The 19,894-nt window shown below is 42.6% G+C and overlaps 1 protein-coding gene and 1 pseudogene across 4 annotated transcripts; one reads left to right on the top strand and one right to left on the bottom strand.

The window, feature by feature from the left end:
• The window catches only part of LOC111956842 (aquaporin-11-like), a 26,773-nt pseudogene extending 10,703 nt beyond the window's left edge, over positions 1-16,070 (top strand).
• Positions 11,981-19,894, bottom strand: clns1a (chloride channel, nucleotide-sensitive, 1A). Of its 4 annotated transcripts, none has more exons than XM_023981221.2 (7): positions 19,235-19,893; positions 17,848-17,984; positions 17,634-17,744; positions 17,258-17,368; positions 17,061-17,123; positions 12,369-12,435; positions 11,981-12,205 (listed from the first exon to the last, which is right to left on the bottom strand). In XM_023981221.2, coding segments are annotated over exons 1-7 (609 nt in total). In that variant the 5' UTR covers positions 19,354-19,893; the 3' UTR covers positions 11,981-12,204. The 4 variants fall into 4 exon arrangements, with proteins under 4 accessions (XP_023836989.1, XP_023836973.1, XP_023836980.1 ...); XM_023981205.2 differs by lacking the exon at positions 17,061-17,123 and adding an exon at positions 16,842-17,015; XM_023981212.2 differs by lacking the exons at positions 11,981-12,205; positions 17,061-17,123 and adding an exon at positions 16,842-17,015 and having other exon boundaries at positions 12,368-12,435; positions 19,235-19,894.

Genomic DNA, 19,894 nt, shown 5'->3' with positions numbered 1-19,894 from the left:
CTTGATAGGACAAAAAGTAAATGTGAGAGAAAAGGATAACACTTACAAAAGAAAGAGGGGAAGAGAGAGAGAGACGAGATTTATAGTTGATAGTATTATTCTTGCTTCAGTGGACAGGTTAGCTCTGATGCCAGTATTCTGTTCTGTCTACAGTATACACTAGGAAGGAGAGAGCTCAGGGTAGAAACAAATGACGGAAATACTCCTCCCTCTAGTGTGTCAGAGAGAGAACACACGCATGCACATACGCACACACACACACACACCAACGATTAAACCTTGGCCTGGCTAAAGTGTCCAAACTAAACAGTCTGTTGGGTATAAATACTGACAGGAGAGACAATGCAGCCAGGAGACCACACCACGTTCTTACTCCCTTTACACCCCACATCTCCAACATCTCTTCATATCACATTGAAGAGGCTAATAATAATATTATTACACTGTTTTGCACTTGTACATAACATGCACCCATCCCACTTTCCTCCAGCATCCAATCACATTTCACTTATTCCTCTACATATTGATGCATTAAACTTTTATGGGGCACGAAGGTCATTTTGACTCAGGCACATGAACAGAATTGAGACAAGACCAGTGGTGATAGAGAGCACACTAAGATGGGCTTACCCAAATAAAAACACTATTCGCCTATATTGTGCACTACTTTTGACAGAGACCCCACTATAGGAAAAAGGTCCATTTGGGACGCAAACTGTGTTTTTCCTCAACCCAATTAGCCTAGTCTTCTGTTAGCCTGTATCACTTGATGTGTCATTTATTATCATAAAGTGCCAAGTCAAACTGAGTGAAAGCTGTGGAGCACTGTCACTAATCAGACAGCTACAGCTACACTTATCTAGCCTACCCTCTCTCTCTGTTTCTTCCAGTCTTTTTCTCCTGTCTGTCGGTCTCTCCTCCCTCTTTCGCTCTTTATCTTCCCTCTCTGTCTCTCTATTCTCTGTCTGTTCTATCTGTCTGTCTGTCTCTCTCCCCCGTAAGGCTATACGGGATCCTTGGAGTCCCTACCTAAACCCTAATCTTAACCCCCTAGCTTTACCATACCCAACCCTAACCATGAAATGTCAACTTCAATGGGTAGGGACACCGGAAGGACGGAAGGATCCCCCCCCGACGCATAAATGATTCGTTTCGCATCTTTCTCCTAAAGACATTAAATAAATTAAAATGGATATACTCATGTAATATCTACCTAGACATACATGAGATCAGAACATTTTAACCATGACATTTTTTGCCAATTTCCTCCAGGCGATCAACACACGGAGTTTATCATTCAAATGATAACTGTATACTGTATTCCAAATGTTTCATTCATACCGTTCGACCCTGAAGCGACAAGACAACTGGTCCGCGCGCGCGCGCGCACACACACCACACACACACACACAACACACACACACCACCAGCAGCACACACACCATAACACAAGAGCCCACCACCACACACATAAAGCACCCCGTTCCTTTCTCCGGGGCAACATCAGTGTAACGATAATCTGTTGTCCGCCCCAAGTCCAACCAGATTATAGCTACTGTATGTACGTTCCCTTTCCGTTACACTGGAGCGCGTGAGCACGCTCCTCCTGTCTGCCTGGTGTAACAGTCCTGTAATGTACCGTAAAGGAAGGTAAAACTAAAAAAGACTGTCATGCCCGGTCTGTCTGTGGATAAAGGAATAGGAGAAACTCACCTCTCGTCGTGTCTTTTGAAAAATCCTGATGGCGATCCGATCTCTTTGCCTGCACTCAACACATGCATTCGCTCAAATCGCTTCAGTTTTTTCTTTCTGCCCAATTTGCCAAACCCTTCTTCTATCGCTCTGCCCAGGTTCTGCCAATCCTGGCTATTGTTAATACACACCACCCTGCTACATAGCAACGCCCGCCACTATACTCGTTTATAGAAGCCAGTGGTCAGACTGAAGCTCAGTCGTGTGCTTATTGGTCTGTCTGGCTGTTTGTTTCACTGGAGGTGAGGTGGGTCTCACATGAGTTTCACCGATTACTTTTTGGGGCTGCGTCTCAATAGTATATGTATATTGCTTCCTATTCTTGTGTTCTCTCCTGTGTCCTTCTCTCCTTGGGCCCACTTTATTCACTGTAGGCTACAGACTTGACAGGTGCAAAGGTCAATCACTGTGCTGGATTTACATTAGCCTTATTCAGATTTATCAGCATCATTTATCATCAAACTAATCACTGAACTGCTGAAGGAGAGGATATAAGGAAATGAGGAAAAGAAAGATGTGTGTAATTGAGTGAGGGGAGGCATAGACATGGGCCTGTCTCAAATAGCATTATATTCTCTTTGTATGCACTACTTTTAACCAGGCCCATAGGCTCTGTCAAAATAAGTGCACTATATAGGGACCTAAGAATAGGGGCCATTTGGGATTCAGCCATACAATACATGTATATGTATATACATCATTGAATCTGATAAACTACTGTTCTCTCTGGTGGTGGGTGGGGGGATCACACCACACAGCCTGGCCACTATATAGCAGCAATAGACATGGGGTAGCAGCGCAGTGTAGGGAGAGACATAGAGGAGAGCAGGGAGCCAGAGAGAGACGAGAGGGAGGGAGGACAGCCACTTCCGCACCAAATGAGCTCAAGCTCATCATCATCTACAGCAGAGCACACTCTGATCACACCACACACACACACACACACGTGCACACACGGTAGCCTGCTGCAGCCATAAGAAAACAGAGCCAGAGGAGCATGCAAGAAGACACATAAAGAGAGAGAGGGGGAGAGACCGAGACTGAGGAGAGAGGCAGACATCTGCAGATAGAGATGTCAGGTGTTTGGTGTCCTGTTTTCTGCTAGCGTTCTTTGGCTGGTCTTGTGCGTGTAGCTGAGAGCAGAGAGAGAATCTTAACCAAGCTACTAGCTCCCAAGGGCTGTGTCTGTCTGCTGTTTACGCCGTGGAGCTTGTCTCTACGCTGCAGTTGGTATCTGCAACCTAGAGCTGCGTCTATGGGGGAGGTGGGGCCAGGCTGCAGCCTCAGTTCTGTCTCAGCCTCACATATCTGCTCTCTGGTCCATGGCCTCACCTTCCATGGAGCCTGGGGAACCCTGTAGCACGCTGGAATACACGTACCCGGACGCCTCACTGCCAGGTATTATTCTATTTCACTGTATTCTATTGTTGTCTCTATCTAATGGATACATTATCTATTCTATTGTGTCTCTATGTAAGGAAACATTATCTACTCATTTGTCTCTTATGTAATGGATACATTAATCTACTCATTGTTGTCTCTATGTAATGGAACATATCTACTCTATTACTGTTTTTTGTGTCGCTATTAATGGATACATTATCTACTCTATTGTTGTATCTATGTAATGGATACATTATCTACTCTATTTGTTTCTCTATGTGATGGATACATGATCTACTCCATTGTTGTCTCTATGTAATGGATAATATTCTATTCATTGTGTCTCTATTAATGGTTACATTATCTACTCTAGTGATATTGTAATGGACACATTTATCTATTATATGTTGTCTCTATGTAATGGAACAATTCTATTCTATTGTTGTCTCCATGTAATGGATACATTTGTCATTCTATTGTTGTCTCAATGTAATGGATACATTATCTACTCTATTGTTGATTCTATGTAATGTACACATATCTATTCTATTGTGTCTCCATGTAATGGATACCATTATCTATTCTATTGTTAATTATATGTAATGGATACATTCTCTACTATATTGTTGTCTCCATGTAATGGATACATTATCTATTCTATTTTGTATCTATGTAATGTTACATTATCTATTCTATGTTGTCTCCATGTAATGGATACATTATCTACTCTATTGTTGATTCTATGTAATGGATACATTATTCTACTCTATTGTTGTCTATGTAATGGATACATTATCTACTCCATTGTTGTCTCTATGTAATGGATACATTATCTACTCTATTGTGTCGCTATGTAATGGATACATTATCTACTCTATTGTTGTATCTATGTAATGGATACATTATCTACTCTATTGTGTTCTCTATGTGATGGATACATGATCTACTCCATTGTTGTCTCTATGTAATATGACATTATCTATCTATTGTTGTCTCATGTAATGGTTACATTATCTACTCTATTGTTGATTATATGTAATGGACACATTATCTATATATTTTGTCTCATGTAATGGATACATTATCTATCTATTGGTCTCCATGTAATGGATACATTATCTATTCTATTGTTAATTATAGAATGGATACATTCTCACTATATTGTGTCTCCATGTAATGGATACATTATCTATTCTATTGTTGTATCTATGTAAGGTTACATTATCTATTCTATATGTTGTCTCCATGTAAAGGATACATTATCTACTCTATTGTTGTCTCTATGTAATGGATACATATATATATTCTATTGTTGTCTCCATGTAATGGATACATTATCTACTCTATTGTTGATTCTATGTAATGAGATACATTATCTATTATATTGTGTCTCTATGTAAGATACATTATATATTTATATTGTTAATTATATGTAATGGATACCTATTTTATTCTTTATAATGGAGAGTATTGGATGAAAAATCTATTATATTCTATGTAAAATGTACACTACCGTTCAAAGGTTTGGGTTCACTTAAAAATGTCCTTGTTTTTGAAAGAAAAGCAATATTTTTGTCCATTAAATAACATCAAATGATCAGAAATACAGTGTAGACATTGTCTAGGCCCATTATCAACAACCATCACTCCTGTGTTCCAATGGCATGTTGTAGCTAATCCATGTGTAGCATTTTAAAATGATAATTGATCATTAGAAAACCCTTTTGCAATTACGTTAGCACACTGAAAACTGTTGTCCTGATTAAAGAAGCAATATAACTGGCCTCTCTTTAGACCAGTTGAGTATCTGGAGCATCAACATTTGTGATTCATTACAGGCTCAAAATGGCCAAAACAAAGGACTTTCTTCTAAACTCGTCAGCCTATTCTTGTTCTGAGAAATGAAGGCTATTCCATGCGAGAAATTGCCAAGAAACTGAAGATCTCGTACAACGCGTGTGTACTACTCCCTTCACAGAACAACGCAAACTGTCTCAAACCAGAATAGAAAGAGGAGTGGGAGGCCCCGGTGCACAACTGAGCAAAGGACAAGTACATTAGAGTGTCTAGTTTGAGAAACAGACGCCTCACAAGTCCTCAACTGGCAGGTTCATTAAATAGTACCCGCAAAACACCAGTCTCAATGTCAAGAGTGAAGAGGCGACTCCGAGATGCTGGCCTTCTAATGGATACATTATCTATTATATTGTTGTCTCTATGTAATGGATACATTATCTATTCTATTGTTGTCTCTATGTAATGGATACATTATCTATTCTATTGTTAATTATATGTAATGGATACATTATCTATTATATTTGTTGTCTCTATGTAATGGATACATTATCTATTCTATTGTTAATTATATGAATGGATACATTATCTATTATAGTTGTCTCATGTAATGGATTACATTACTATTCTATTATTGTTCTCTATGTAATGGATACATTAATCCATTATATTGTTGTCTCTATGTAATGGATACATTATCTATTCTATTGTTGATGCTATGTAATGGATACATATCTATCTAATTGTGTCTCTATGTAATGGATACATTATCTACTCTATTGTTGATGCTATGTAATGGATACATGATCTATTATATTGTTGTCTCTATGTAATGGATACATTATACAGTATATTATATTGTTAATTATATGTAATGGATACCTATTTTAGTCTATTCTTTATAATGGAGAGTATTGGATGAATAATCTATTATATTCAGTAATATGTAAAAAGTAAAATGTACACTACCGTTCAAAAGTTTGGGGTCACTTAAAAATGTCCTTGTTTTTGAAAGAAAAGGAAAAACAATTGTCCATTAAAATAACATCAAATTGATCAGAAATACAGTGTAGACATTGTTAACGTTGTAAATGACTATTGTAGCTGGAAACGGCTGATTTTTAATGGAATATCTAATTAGGAAACAGAGGCCCATTATCAGCAACCATCACTCCTGTGTTCCAATGGCACGTTGTGTTAGCTGAACGATAGTGTTATATTCTATGGGTACATATTCTATTCTATGCATAATGACATTCTATTGCCGTCTTTCTATGATGGATATGTATTATATGGATACATATTCTATTCTACTCTATTGTATTTAGGAGCGGTGTGCTGAGGATGGTGTGCCAGTTCATGGCAGCTAGCGTGGCTCGTACCATGCTACAGGGGCTGTGGGCCCTCGGTCTCTCTGACCTGCACCTGAGACACACACTCCAGGGCTTCCAATGCATTAGCCCCATCCACACAGACACACACACCAGCCTGGTGCTCCCCGGCCCTCTGGTCACCGCTGCAGCTGTGGAGCTGGCAGGGGCCTTTGCCATGCAGACCGCCTTCACACACACGAACACTATGGACCAGAGGTACCGGGTACATGCCATAGCAGCACTCACCGCTACCCTGACCTATGCAGGTGGGTTACCGTGTTTAACCCTGTGTGTGTGTTATTGTTGCAGGTGTCAGAGATAGGAGCAGTGTTTAACCCTTTGTGTGTTTGTGTTGCAGGTGGCAAGATGACGGGGGCTGTGTTTAACCCTGCGTTGGCCCTCTCCACCCAGTTCTCCTGCAGTGGGCACTCCTTTCTGGATTACTGCCTGGTCTACTGGCTGGCTCCTCTACTAGGTACTAAGACACACACACACACACACACACACACACACACACACACACACACACACACACACACACACACACACACACACACACACACACACACACACACACACACACACACACACAGGTGAACTATGGGGTCCACTTTCTTTTCTGTTTTTCTGACATTACTCCCACTCTCTTCTTCCCACCTCCCATCCTCTTTCTCCTTATTCCTCCTCTTTTTCTGCCTAATCTCTTTCCTTGTCACTCCTCCAATTCTTTCTCTGCCTCATCTCACTCTCCTCTTCCCATCCTCTCTCTCTCTCCTGCAGGTATGATGTGTTCGGTCCTGTTGTTTGATCAGATGTTGTCTGGTAGAGCTTCTCCCTACCGCCCCCTTCTGGCTAACAAGAGGAAATGACCCTGGGTCATTTTCATTAGTGCACACGTAGCAAAACCGTTTTGCAACAGAAAACATTTAACTACAAAAACAAGTCTTTTATTAGACAAGTTCAGGTAGTTCCTCCCCTTTTCGGTTCGTTTTCTTCTGTTTGGTGTCTACGGCCCTGGACCCACCATCAATCCCTACGAACCGAAGACCCTGATGCATAATGACCTCTTTAAAACTAAGCACATTCAAACAAAAACAAGACTATATATTGAGATGTTTTTTAATCTAGTATGATTTGTGCAGTGGTGGCTGGTGGCACTTAAAAATTGGTCTGAAACGTAATGATACCATTTCATTTACTTTAATCCAGACATTTTTATGAGCTGTCTTCCTCTGGATTGATGTAAGAAAAAAAAGGATTTCTGTAGTTAGTAGTGTTAGTAGCATATTTAAAACACTTTGAGATAGTAATTTATGTACAGTTCTTCAATAGATATGCCTATGGCCAACTTGAGGAGTATTGTCAACCTTCCCAAGTCACCCCGCTCCTCCGCAGTCCACACACTCCACTGGCTTCCAGTCAAAGCTCACATCTACTACAAGACCATGGTACTTGCCTACAGAATAACAAGAGGAACTGCCCCTCCAATCTACCTTCAAGCTATGCTCAAACTCTACATCCCAACCCGAGGACTCCGTTCTGCCACCTCTGGTCTCTTGACCTTCCCCCACCCCTATGGGAGGGAAGCTCCCGCTCAGCCCAGTCCAAGCTCTCCTCTGTCCTGGCACGCCAATGGTGGAACCAGCTAGGACAGCAGAGTCCCTGCCCATCTCCAAAAACATCTGAAAACCTACCTCTTCAAAGAGTATCTAAAATAATTCCACAGTATCCATCTCTTCGCACCCCCCCCACAAAAGCCTTTTGTGAACTAACACTCGCACTTTACTTTTCTCCCCTTACTAGCTCTGACTTTGCTGAAAGCTACTTTGAGGAAAAACATGCTTGCTATTACTGTGATATGTGGTTGTCTCACCTAGCCATCTTAAAATGAATGCACTATAGGTCACTCTGGATAAGAGCGTCTGCTAAATGACAAAAATGTAATCTAAATGTACGCAAACTGGGTCAGACCTAGGTGAATGATAAAAAAGGTGCTCTGAGAATAGTTTTGATGATTTAAGTTGTTGAAATGATCAGAGTTGAGTTGCTTTTCCAATCATTAAGCGGTGAGTGAGTGTAGCTCCGGTGGCCTGCTACACCAGACACATAACTTTTGCAGATCAAGAGTTGCTCCTATTTATTTAAATGAAACATGGACGTAAACACTCTGTGAGAGGCTTGTGCTGCTCAGCATAAAATCGCAATATTATGCAAAATGAACAATATCTATGGGATAAAAAATCTAAATAAAAAAAGGAACTGATACAGGGGCGCCGCCAGGGATTTTGGGCCCCATGAAAAGATATCACATTGGGCCACACCACCACAGGCCATACCAACCCTGCGCAATTGCTGTAACCACACACCTCCAGAACCCAATCGACCCATTCAACGCTTTAAATAACTCTAGCTTTGCAGGCTTGCAACTCTCTTGTAGTCCAATATTTACTGACAGTGAGCTGTGAAAATATAACACTGTGCAGACATGCTGTCACGATCGTCAATGGGAGAGAGAGAGGACCAAGGCGCAGCGCGTGATAAGTACATCTTCTTTTAATGAAGGAAAAAACAACCACTTACAAAATGAACAAAAAACAAACGATCGTGAAGCTAAACTGAACTAAGTGCACACATGCAACATAGAACATCGACATAGACAACTACCCACAAAAGCCTACTGCCTATGGCTGCCTTAAATATGGCTCCCAATCAGAGACAATGAATGACAGCTGTCTCTGATTGAGAACCCATCCAGGCAGCCATAGACATAACTAGACAACTATACTCTACTCTGCCCCATACACATGCAACACCCCATAGACTAGAGAAAACATACAAAAACAACCCACCCCAACTCACGCCCTGACCAACTAAATAAATAAAAGAAAAAGGAACAATAGGTCAGGAACGTGACACATGCAAGACTGATACCCTCTATAAGAAATGTGCTAAAGGCTATATTTTACAGTCTAAATGGAATGTTAATGGTAAAATTCTTGAATGGAGAATTCTCTTAACATTAATGAATAACTTAAAATAAATATAACTTAAATATACATTAATCTCTTCAATTAAAATAAATTAACATTATCATCTATAGAATGATATAACAAACAAAATAATAAAACTTAAAATAAATATAACTTAAATATACATTAATCTCTTCAATTAAAATAAATTAACATTATCATCTATAGAATGATATAACAAAATAATAAAATCAGAAGCAGATTTTTGAACTGTTTTCAGTATGTTCTCAGTCTTGTTCTCAGCCTGTGGGCATCATGTGTGTAGTGATCCAATATCCATAGCCATGCCATTTAACAGTTATCACTGGGTCTTGCTCAGCGTTGCTCACCAAGAGCCCAGCGCCAAGCCTTTTTGCTAGCAAAGTCACTGATCAAGTCTTTGAAGTCCAGCTTTCTAGCTAACTGACTTTCAATGGACAGCATGGCAAGACTGCAAAGCCTGTCCTGGGACATAATGGACCTCAAATAGTTTAGCTACCCGAAAGCTCTTTCGCCACCAGCAACAGTCACAGGCAGTGTGCAAAATATACGTAAAGCAATGCACACTTCTCCAAAAATGATTTGCAGCTGCATCTTACAAATTGCATTCAGGAGATCAAGAGGAGACAAGTTAGGGGGGAAAGTGGCAGCATATAGTGTTCAGGTGTCTTACTTCATTTTGAAACTCAGGTGTAAGATCTCTGGAATGCCTCATGATCAGTGGATGGCACACAGAAGGGACTTTATCCTCACTAATCTGCCCAACTTTCAGAACAGCAGAAAATTCTTCTACAATTTTTGCAGTGGTGTGGAACCTAGTGTCCAAGTCATTTATGTTGTCCATAGCAGTAAAAAACAGTGTTCCAAAACAGCTGCACTGTCCTGAGCCGTCTCCTGTTGAGAGGTCTCATCGTGGAATCTCCTCCTTTTCCTCTGGTGGCTGTGTTCCTTGCTAAATTGAGGTGCAACATTCATTTGCGTAGCAATCAGTGTTGCCTCCAACAGGAGAGACTCCCATCCATCTCTAAGAGCCCGCATCTCTTCCTTTAAGGGTCTGATATTGGCTGCCTCTGTGTCAAGTGAGATGTTTCCTGACTGGATAATCACATTCCTGCCCTCAATGAATTGCAGTACCTGCAATTATGCTAACTGACATGTCATTCAACACAATGCTGCTCACCTCCTTCAGTTGGGAGTAGGGCTGGTTCAGGGGTATGGGGATGGGGAGACAGGGCTGCTGAGCCAGAAGCTGCATCTGTTGGGCCTGGCACCAGGCAGGGGCAGGGACAACTGATTTAGTATGAATAGCTTGCTAAAAGTTTGCCTGCATTGATTACATCTCGGCTGAAAGATGCGCGAAATGTAAACACTCAGAATTTTCTGTGACGATATTAACTAACTAATGTTAGGGGATCAAAAGTCGCCTATTTCACTACGGACTACGCTAACAGGTTACTTTCCACAGTCTACACCCACCTTCCTTTGTGAAAAATTGGGCGACATTATCCTTTTCTCTCCCATCTTTTTCGTTTATGGAAACCAGATTTTTCTTTAGGAAGCATAAACATTATGCTCCACCGGCACTCCTCACTCGCAATTCACTGCTAGCAAGTACCGTTCGCGCCTGGTTTGGGGGCAGAGGCTCTCTAGATTTTTACTTTTTGCCAAAAACAAGAAAAATAAACCGTTAGTTTTATTAGTACATTGTAAATAAAAATATATTCATGCTGATAGGTTAATAATTTGATGTTGAATTTGTCAGTCACAGGCCCATAGAATCCTAACTTTTCCCACATATATGCAGCCCCTGAATTGATACACTACCCATTTTTGAAATTGCTCCTTGTGCATTCTACATTTCAAGAGTAAGTTTAAAGCCAGACTGAGACCGCTCGCACCACAGTTTGGGAACCACTTGTCTAGCGGTCTAGGCTGCTGCCTCTGGTGCTCATTTACAGCTTACCGTTTCGAATCCAGCCCAAAGCAATTTCAGCACACTCCTATCTATAATGAACAAAAACAAACACAACATGCAACAATTTAAAAGATTTTGCTGAGTTACAGTTCATATAAGGAAATCAGTCAATTTAAATGCATTTATTAGGCCCTAATCTATGAATATCACAACTGGGCAGGGGCACAGCCATGGGTGGGCTTGGGAGGGCATAGCCTCCCCAGGTGAAGGTCTTGGGCTGGTGTGGTTACATGTGGTCTGCGGTTGGACATACTGCCAAATTGGTAGAGAAATGAACACAAAATCTCTGGTGGACGTTTCTGCAGCCAGCACGCAAATTGCATACTCCCTCAGCTTTAGACATCTGTGGCATGGTGTTGTGTGACAAAACATCACATTTTAGAGTGGCCTTTGTCCCCATCACAAGGTGCATCTGTGTAATGCTGTTTAATCAGCTTCTTGATATGCCACACCTGTCAGGTAGATGGGTTATCTTGACAAATGATCACTAACAGGGATGTTAACAAATTTGTGCATATGGAACATTTCTGGGATCTTTTATTTCAGCTCCTGAAACATGGACCAACACTTTGCATGTTGCGTTTATATTTTTGTTCAGCATAATAAAACAGACTTCAATATTAAAACATTTGTTGACACCTCAGCATAGCTCCTATGTTACCCCTCTGGAATGTGCACATAACACAAACACACTGTTATTCATACAAAAACAATTTATTTATTGAAGAGATTTCATACAAAGACAACACCGCTGTTGGGGAAAACTCAGTACAACTGGTCTTCAGGTACAAAACACGAGAGGAATATATGTGTGTGGAGATGAACAGAAAATGATGCCTTGGGGACAGGAATTGGAGAGGTTGTATTCTCCTATCCCACAATGTACCACAAGTGCTTTGACTGGCTGAGTTGAGTTCCATCTGAGAGAAGAAAAGGGAGAAAAAAAGACAGTGAGAGACTTAACTACAGTATAGTAATGCAGGTCCATAAGGTTGACAGCAGGATGTGGATTTAAAGGTGATCACACAAAACATCACACTAACATACTGATAATTATAATGTAGTATTATGATATGTTTTTACTAGTGGTCTACGTCTGCATCTTCAAACTGTCCGGCCACCGTCGACCCTGCATCCACCTCCATCCCATCTGCAAAGACAGACATAGAAATATAATGACTAGAACAGCCAATATACTGATTATCATGAAACACATGCAGCTTTCTTCATGCTCATGTGTTCATAACGGGTGTGGGCTATGCTCTGAACTACATACCTGCTAGTCAGAGTGAAAAAAATTAAGTTATTATAATTTATTTTTTTCAAGATAGAGATAGGGGCTCTGAATGCCTTGAAAGACAAAGTACATGTGACCAAGTCACACAGGAAAAAAACATTCATACTGGAAATTCCAGCAGTGTGTCAAACAAACCTGCCCAGATTGATTTACTGAGTTATATTTACTTACTACGTTAAGTTACAGCACATTCAGAAAGTATTCAGACCCCTTGACTTTTTCCACATTTTGTTACGTTACAGCTTTAGCGCCAGAGGAGATGGCTGCCGTTTTACGGGCTCCTAACCAATTGTGCTATTTTGAGTGTTTTTTGCATTGTTTGTAACTTATTTTGTACATAATGTTTCTGCCACCTTCTCTTATGACTGAAAATAGCTTCTGGACATCAGAACAGCGATTACGCACATTGAACTGGACAAAGATTTTTTCTTTAATGAGTCGGACGCGAAGAATTTACTCCAGATACCCGACCAGGCTCAAAGAAGAGAAGACGCCAGTACAGGGTACACAGGTCCATGTCTCTTGTGATAATTTGTCGGCGAGTGGGTAACCCGCCTCTACCATCCGTCCTATTGGCCAACGTGTAATCATTGGAGAATAAACTGGATGAGCTAATGGATAATATACAGTTGGCTGGTTTTTCTGTGCATCGGCAAGACCGAACAGCTGGGTCCATTAAGACAAGGTGTGCGGTCTGTCTCTATTTGCCAATAACAGCTGGTGTGCGAAATCAAATATTAAGGAAGTCTTGAGGTTTTGTATCATGATAGCTGTAGACCACACTATTTACCAAGAGAGTTTATCTATATTTTCGTAGCTGTCGATTTACCACCACAAACTGATGCTGGCACTTAGACCGCACTCAACAAGCTGGATATTGCCATAAGCAAACAAGAAAATGCTCATCCAGAAGCGGCGCTCCTAGTGGTCGGGGACTTTAATGCTGGCAAACTTAAATCTGTTTTACCTCATTTCTACCGGCATGTTACATGTGCAACAAGTAGAGAGAAAAAAAACAGATATACATTTTTAAAAACCTCTAGACCACCTTTACTCCACACAGAGACGCGTACAAAGCTCTCCCTCGCCCTCCATTTGGCAAATCTGCCCATAATTATATTATTTTGATTCCCACTCATAAGCAAAATCCCACAGTGACCGTACCTACATACCCCAACCAGAAGCCATGGATTACAGGCACCATCTGCACTGAGCTAAACGGTAGAGCTGCCGCTTTCAAGGAAAGCGACTCTAACCCAGACGCTTATAAGAAATCCCGCTACGCCCTCAGACGAACAGTCAAAACAGGCAAAGCGTAAATACAGGACTAAGATTGAATCCTACAAGACCAGCTCCGACACTGTTCGGATGTGGCAAGGCTTGCAAACTATTACGGACTACAAAGGGAAGCCCAACCGCGAGCTGCCCAGTGATACAAGCCTACCAGACGAGCTAAAGGACTTTGAGGCAAGCAACACTGAAGCATGCATGACAGCACCAGCTGGTCTGGACTACAGTGTGATCACGGTCGCCGTAGCCGATGTGAGTAAGACATTTAAACAGGTCAACATTCACAAGGCCACAGGGTCAGACGGATTACCAGAACGTGTACTACGAGCATGCGCTTACCAGCTGGCAAGTGTGTTCACTGACATTTTCAACCTGTCCCTGGCCAAGTCTGTAATACCAACATGTTTCAAGCAGACCACCATAGTCCCTGTGCCCAAGAACACTAAGGTAACCTGCCTAAATGACTACAGACCCGTAGAACTCACATCAGTAGCCATGAAGTACTTTGAAAGGCTGGTCATTGCTCACAACACCATTATCCCAGAAACCCTAAATCCACTCCAATTTGCATACAGCCCCAACAGATGACGCAATCTCTATTGCACTCAACACTGCCCTTTCCCACCTGGACAAAAGGTACACCTATGTGAGAATGCTGTTCATTGACTACAGCTAAGCATTCAGCACCATAGTGCCCTCAAAGGTCATCATTAAGCTAAGGACCCTGGGACTAAACACCTCCCTCCGCAACTGGATCCTAGACTTCATGACAGGCCGCTCCCAGTGGTAAGGGTAGGCAACAATATATCTGCCACACTGATCCTCAACACAGGGGCCCCTCAGGGGTGCGTGCTCAGTCCCCTCTATGACCAAGCACGATTCCAACACCATTATTAAGTTTGCCGACAACACAACGTGATAGGCCTGATCACCGACAACGATGAGACAGCCTATAGGGAGGAGGTCAGAGACCTGGAACTGTGGTGCCAGGACAACCTCTCCCTTAACTTGATCAAGACTAAGGAGATGATTGTGGACTACAGGAAAAGGAGGGCCGCGCACACCTCCATTCTCATCGACAGGGCTGTAGTGGAGCAGGTTGAGAGCTTCAAATTCCTTGGTGTCCACATCACCAACAAGCTAACATGGTCCAAACACACCAAGACAGTCTTGGCATGGGTCCTCAGATACTCAAAAAGTCCTACAGCTGCACCATCAAGAGCATCCTGACTGGTTGCATCACCACCTGGTATTGCAACTGCTCAGCCTCCGACCGCATGGCGCTACAGAGGGTAGTGCATACGGACCAGTACATTACTGGGGACAAGCTTCCTGCCACCCATAACCTTTATATCAGGCTGTATCAGAGGAAGGCCATAAAAATTGCCAGACTCCAGCCACCCTAGTCATAGACTGGCTACTATATTTTTTAACTCTTCTTTTTCTTAAAACTGGATTGTTGGTTAAAGGCTTGTAAGTAAGCAGTTGACAGTGTATGTCAGAGCAAAAACCAAGCCACGAGGTCGAAGAAATCGTCTCTAGAGCTCCGAGACTGTGATTGTGTCAAGGCACAGATCTGGGGAAGGGCACCAAAACATTTCTGCAGCATTGAAGAAGTTTGGAACCGCCAAAACTTTTCCTAGAGCTGGCCGCCTGGTTAAACTGAGCAATCGGGGGAGAAGAGTTCCAGTGGCAACAGCCTCCTGGGACTAGACAGCGCTACTGGGGGGGGTTCATGTATCATGAAAGAAACTAATACGGTACTCTGGTGAATGTGATCGGCGTGCAGAGCTGGATGTGTGTCCCTGCTGAGGATACCTCAGACAAGGTTAAAGGTCAACTGAAGGGGAGTGTGACCCCTTGCCTTCCCATTGGTCTACTCTCTGGGGTTGCCCTTCGTCAGGAGACACAAAGTGGTTGTGGAGAAGCACCTAGAGTGCTGGGAGGAGGAGTGGAGTCGCACCATGGTTCTGTCCTCCAGAGGAGAATGGCTACCCGGTAGGGGGACCACTATAGAAGAACACATTCAGTCGGCCGGGTCAGAGCTCAGATGGGCCTTAGAGAAATGTGGGAACAGGTACCATGTCAACAACAAGGAGAAAGAGCTACCACAGAAGATCAAAAAGTAGGTACCAAATAGGGAAGAGATGGAGGGAGAGAGATGATGGTACAAGAGAGAAAAGATAGAAGTGTAAGAAGAGTGTGCGACAGAGGGAAGAGATTCTAGCAGATGTATCCTTCTCAGAGAAACACTTAGCCACAGAAATTGAGTGTTTTCACTCTTTTGTAGTGATAAGTCAGCGGCAGGCGGAGAAGTTGGAGAACCATCCGGTGCTCAAGAGAAGGACTAACTGTACTGGCTTATTAGTTGCCAGTATCAGGCTGACTTCAATGCTCTTATTTTAACTTCTAGAGGACTCCATGGCTAAGCTCCATCATCTGACAGAGATGCTTGTTCCATTCAAGCCAGTCAGAATATTCTAAGACCAAGGAGCTAGCCTGGTAATATTTTTGTAACCTATATCAATGTTTTTGCATGCATCTTTTATTGATTTATGTTACGTTCTCTTTGTTATGTAGTGACTATGTAGAGCGGGATCATTGTCACTCTGTCCTCAAGTGCCATCCAGGCTGTATCACAACCGGCCGTGATTGGGAGTTCCATAGGGCGGTGTTCAATTGGGCCAGCGTCGTCCGGGTTTGGCCGGTGTAGGCCGTCATTGTAAATAAGAATTTGTTCTTAACTGACTTGCCTAGTTAAATAAATCTTGTGGTTATTACAATACACACCACATCTAACAAGCATAGCCGAGAAAGTCAGTTTCAAGAACCTCCGCTGTATATTATTTACATCCCGTTCATGAAATTTTGCCTGTGAGGTTCTACTATTTCAGCGTGTGTGTGACCTATCCTTGTATCCTGTGTTAGACTATGTGTGTGACCTATCCTTGTACGTGTGTGTGACCCACCGTCAAACTCTCCATTGGTCTCATCAGTGCGGACCCCAGCCATGTGAAAGGTGTTTGCGACAGACTGAGCTAACATGCCCTCCAGTCTCTGTAGAGTGGCCTGGCCTTCAGCCCTCACCCCCGACACACCCTCCTCATATGTACAGAATGATGGGATATCACCCTGACCATGCTCTGGAGGACAGAGAGAGAGAATACCACCTGTGAGTGCGCGTGTACCTGTGTGTGTAGTTGTAGCAGCTGATAGGGTGAGTGCGTAGTTGTTAGGCTTTTTACCTGCCTCTTTTCCGTTGAAGGGAGAAAGAAGGTGGAGATACAATGTTAGTATTATCTTCTTGATTACTCCATCTATGCGAGTTCGTGAACTGTATGTTAAAGTGTGTCTGTGTGTGTCTGTATGCTTGTAAGTTACACACCTGCCTCCTCCACATCGTACTCATCTCCATCAAAATCCCCGTTGGAGTCTTCGTCATCTGGGTCTGGGTGCAAGGCCTGACACTCACACATCGCTGAAAACATAGACTCCACTGGACGGACACACACACGTTAGGGAAATCCTAGCTGGCATAGTGTTTCCAAACTAGAGCTGCATGTCAAAAAACTGGAGAGCCAAAAGCTTTAGACATCCCTAATGCATGTGTGTATAGAGATGTTTGAACTTGTTATTGGCTATTGTACAGCACTGGTTACATTATATGTGGAAGATGTTATTATCTGTGACCTGCTTAATAAAGATGCATTGACTTAAATTTAGCCCTGCACAACTAGACATCCCTCTCCCCTCACACTTACATGCTGCTTTGTCGCTAGGGACGAAGCGGATCTCTGTGATACCCTCACACGCATCTTCCTCACTGCTCTTATCCTCATCCTCCTCATCACGGGCATTCTCCTGCATCTCATCTGGGGAACACACAGACACACACTTTAAGATCTTCTTACTCGATCACAAGTTTGTGTTTCACTGCGAGTTTGATATTGACACTGATGGACAGGTGTGTCTCACCGTTGAGTTTTGCGTTGACCATGACGTATAGATGTTCCTGTGGGTAGGCGCTGAGGTCTCGTGAGATGGCGTGAAGGCTGATAGTGGGGTACTCCAGAGAGAAGCCCATCCCTGACCCGTCAAACCACGACAACCGCCTGGAAAACACAGGAAAGCAGCATTCTCACTCAACGTCAACAAAAAGGAGATGATCGTGGACTTCAGGAAACAGCACCCCCCTATCCACATTGACGGGACCGCAGGGGAGCGGCATACACATCACTGACAAACTGAAATGGTCCACCCACACAGATAGTGTGGTGAAGAAAGCGCAACAGCGCCTCTTCAACCTCAGGAGGCTGAAAAAATTTGGCTTGGCACCTAAAACCCTCAAACTACCTGCCCAAAGGGTGGTGCGGTCTGCCCAACGCATCACCGGTTGCAAACTACCTGCCCTCGAGGACACCTACAGCACCCGATGTCACAGGAAGGTAAAACATTTTTAAATCAAGGACAACAACCACCTGAGCCACTGCCTGTTCACCCCACTACCTTCCAGAAGGTGAGGTCAGTACAGCTGCATCAAAGCTGGTACCGAGAGACTGAAAAACAGCGTCTATCTCAAGGCCATCAGACTGTTAAATGGCCATCACTAGCACATTAGAGGCTGCTGCCTATATACAGACTTGAAATCACTGGCCACTTCAATGGAACACTAGTCACTTTAACAATGTTACATATCTTGCATTACTCATCTCATATGTATATACGCTATACTATTCTACTGTATCTTAGTCTATGCTGCTCTGACATTACTCATCCATATACTTATACATTCTTAATATCATTATTTTACGTAGATGTGTGTGTATTGGGTATATGTTGAGAAATTGTTAGATATTACTGCACTGTCAGAGCTAGAAACACAAGCATTTCACTACACCCGCAATAACATATTCTAAACACATGCATGTGACCAATCAAATTTGATGACTACTATATGGTGAAAACTCATTGTATTTCCTTGATTCATCTTGTCCTCCCTCCTTGCCTCAAAACGGAGGAACCTCAGATCTTCCCGGGCAATGTGCTTTGAGAAGGAGACAAGGAGGAAGGATGTGAGGCAAGGAGATGTGATTAATCAATTAAATATAATTGAGATCCACGTCAAGTCATTGACTAGTTAGCTAACATGATGCAACATTCAAGTTCAAGGTACTCAAGTTGAAGTTTATAAAAATAAATGTTAAGTTTATATTTTCAAAGCAAAAACACTAAGAAAACATGTAAGTCTTGAAACTTCCTGATTTTAGAAATTAGCAAGCATGCTAACTAACAAATGTCACCTGGCTAAACAATGCTAGCTAACTAACTAGCTAGCTAGCCACCACACCAGAGCGTCACATACGTTTCAGCAACGTAGAGAGTCCCTGCGCCGAGACCCTTCCCGTCCAACACCGCCGTCGTCTCGCCTTGTTCATGCCGGACTCCCTCGCTGGGTCGGGAGACACTCCTTAGCAGAACCATCCTCGGAAACTGATGGAGGACGGCAGAGAGAACTCTATTTTGGGTCGGTCCGGAGCGGTCAACAACACTGCACTTCTGTGACGTGGCTGGCTAACTTCGTTTTCCCAAAACTGCCTATTTAACTCTGTCTGAACAGAAACGGATAGCTAGATGTCTGTGCAGGCAAGACAAACGAAAAGACGATATAGCTATCGATAGCCTGAAGAGTTAACGAGTCGGAATATTTATTTAGTAGACATTCCCCTGAAACGTTAGTGCCATTAGCTTGCTCGGTAGCATTTACTCGACCCAGCTCCCACGCTGCTTTCACTGCCAGCTAACAGGTAGCTAACGTCACCGTTCTTATTATACCTCAGTGGTAACAACTACGCATCCCCGCCAATAAAATAAGCTGCGACAAAGTAAATATGGCTCGTAATAAAACAAAATGTAAGCACTTATTGGTCTTATTTTTTAGGTTAGGGTTCTTTATTATAGCTCAGAGTTAGGGTTTCAAGAGAAGAGAAGGAACAGCGGCAAGAAAACATTACCGCCTACTACA

This window comes from Salvelinus sp. IW2-2015, linkage group LG4p (assembly GCF_002910315.2).
Source record: "Salvelinus sp. IW2-2015 linkage group LG4p, ASM291031v2, whole genome shotgun sequence".
Classification (NCBI taxonomy): domain Eukaryota; kingdom Metazoa; phylum Chordata; class Actinopteri; order Salmoniformes; family Salmonidae; genus Salvelinus; species Salvelinus sp. IW2-2015.
Note: the sequence above shows the minus strand (reverse complement) of the source record. Positions and strands in the feature narration are given on the sequence as shown.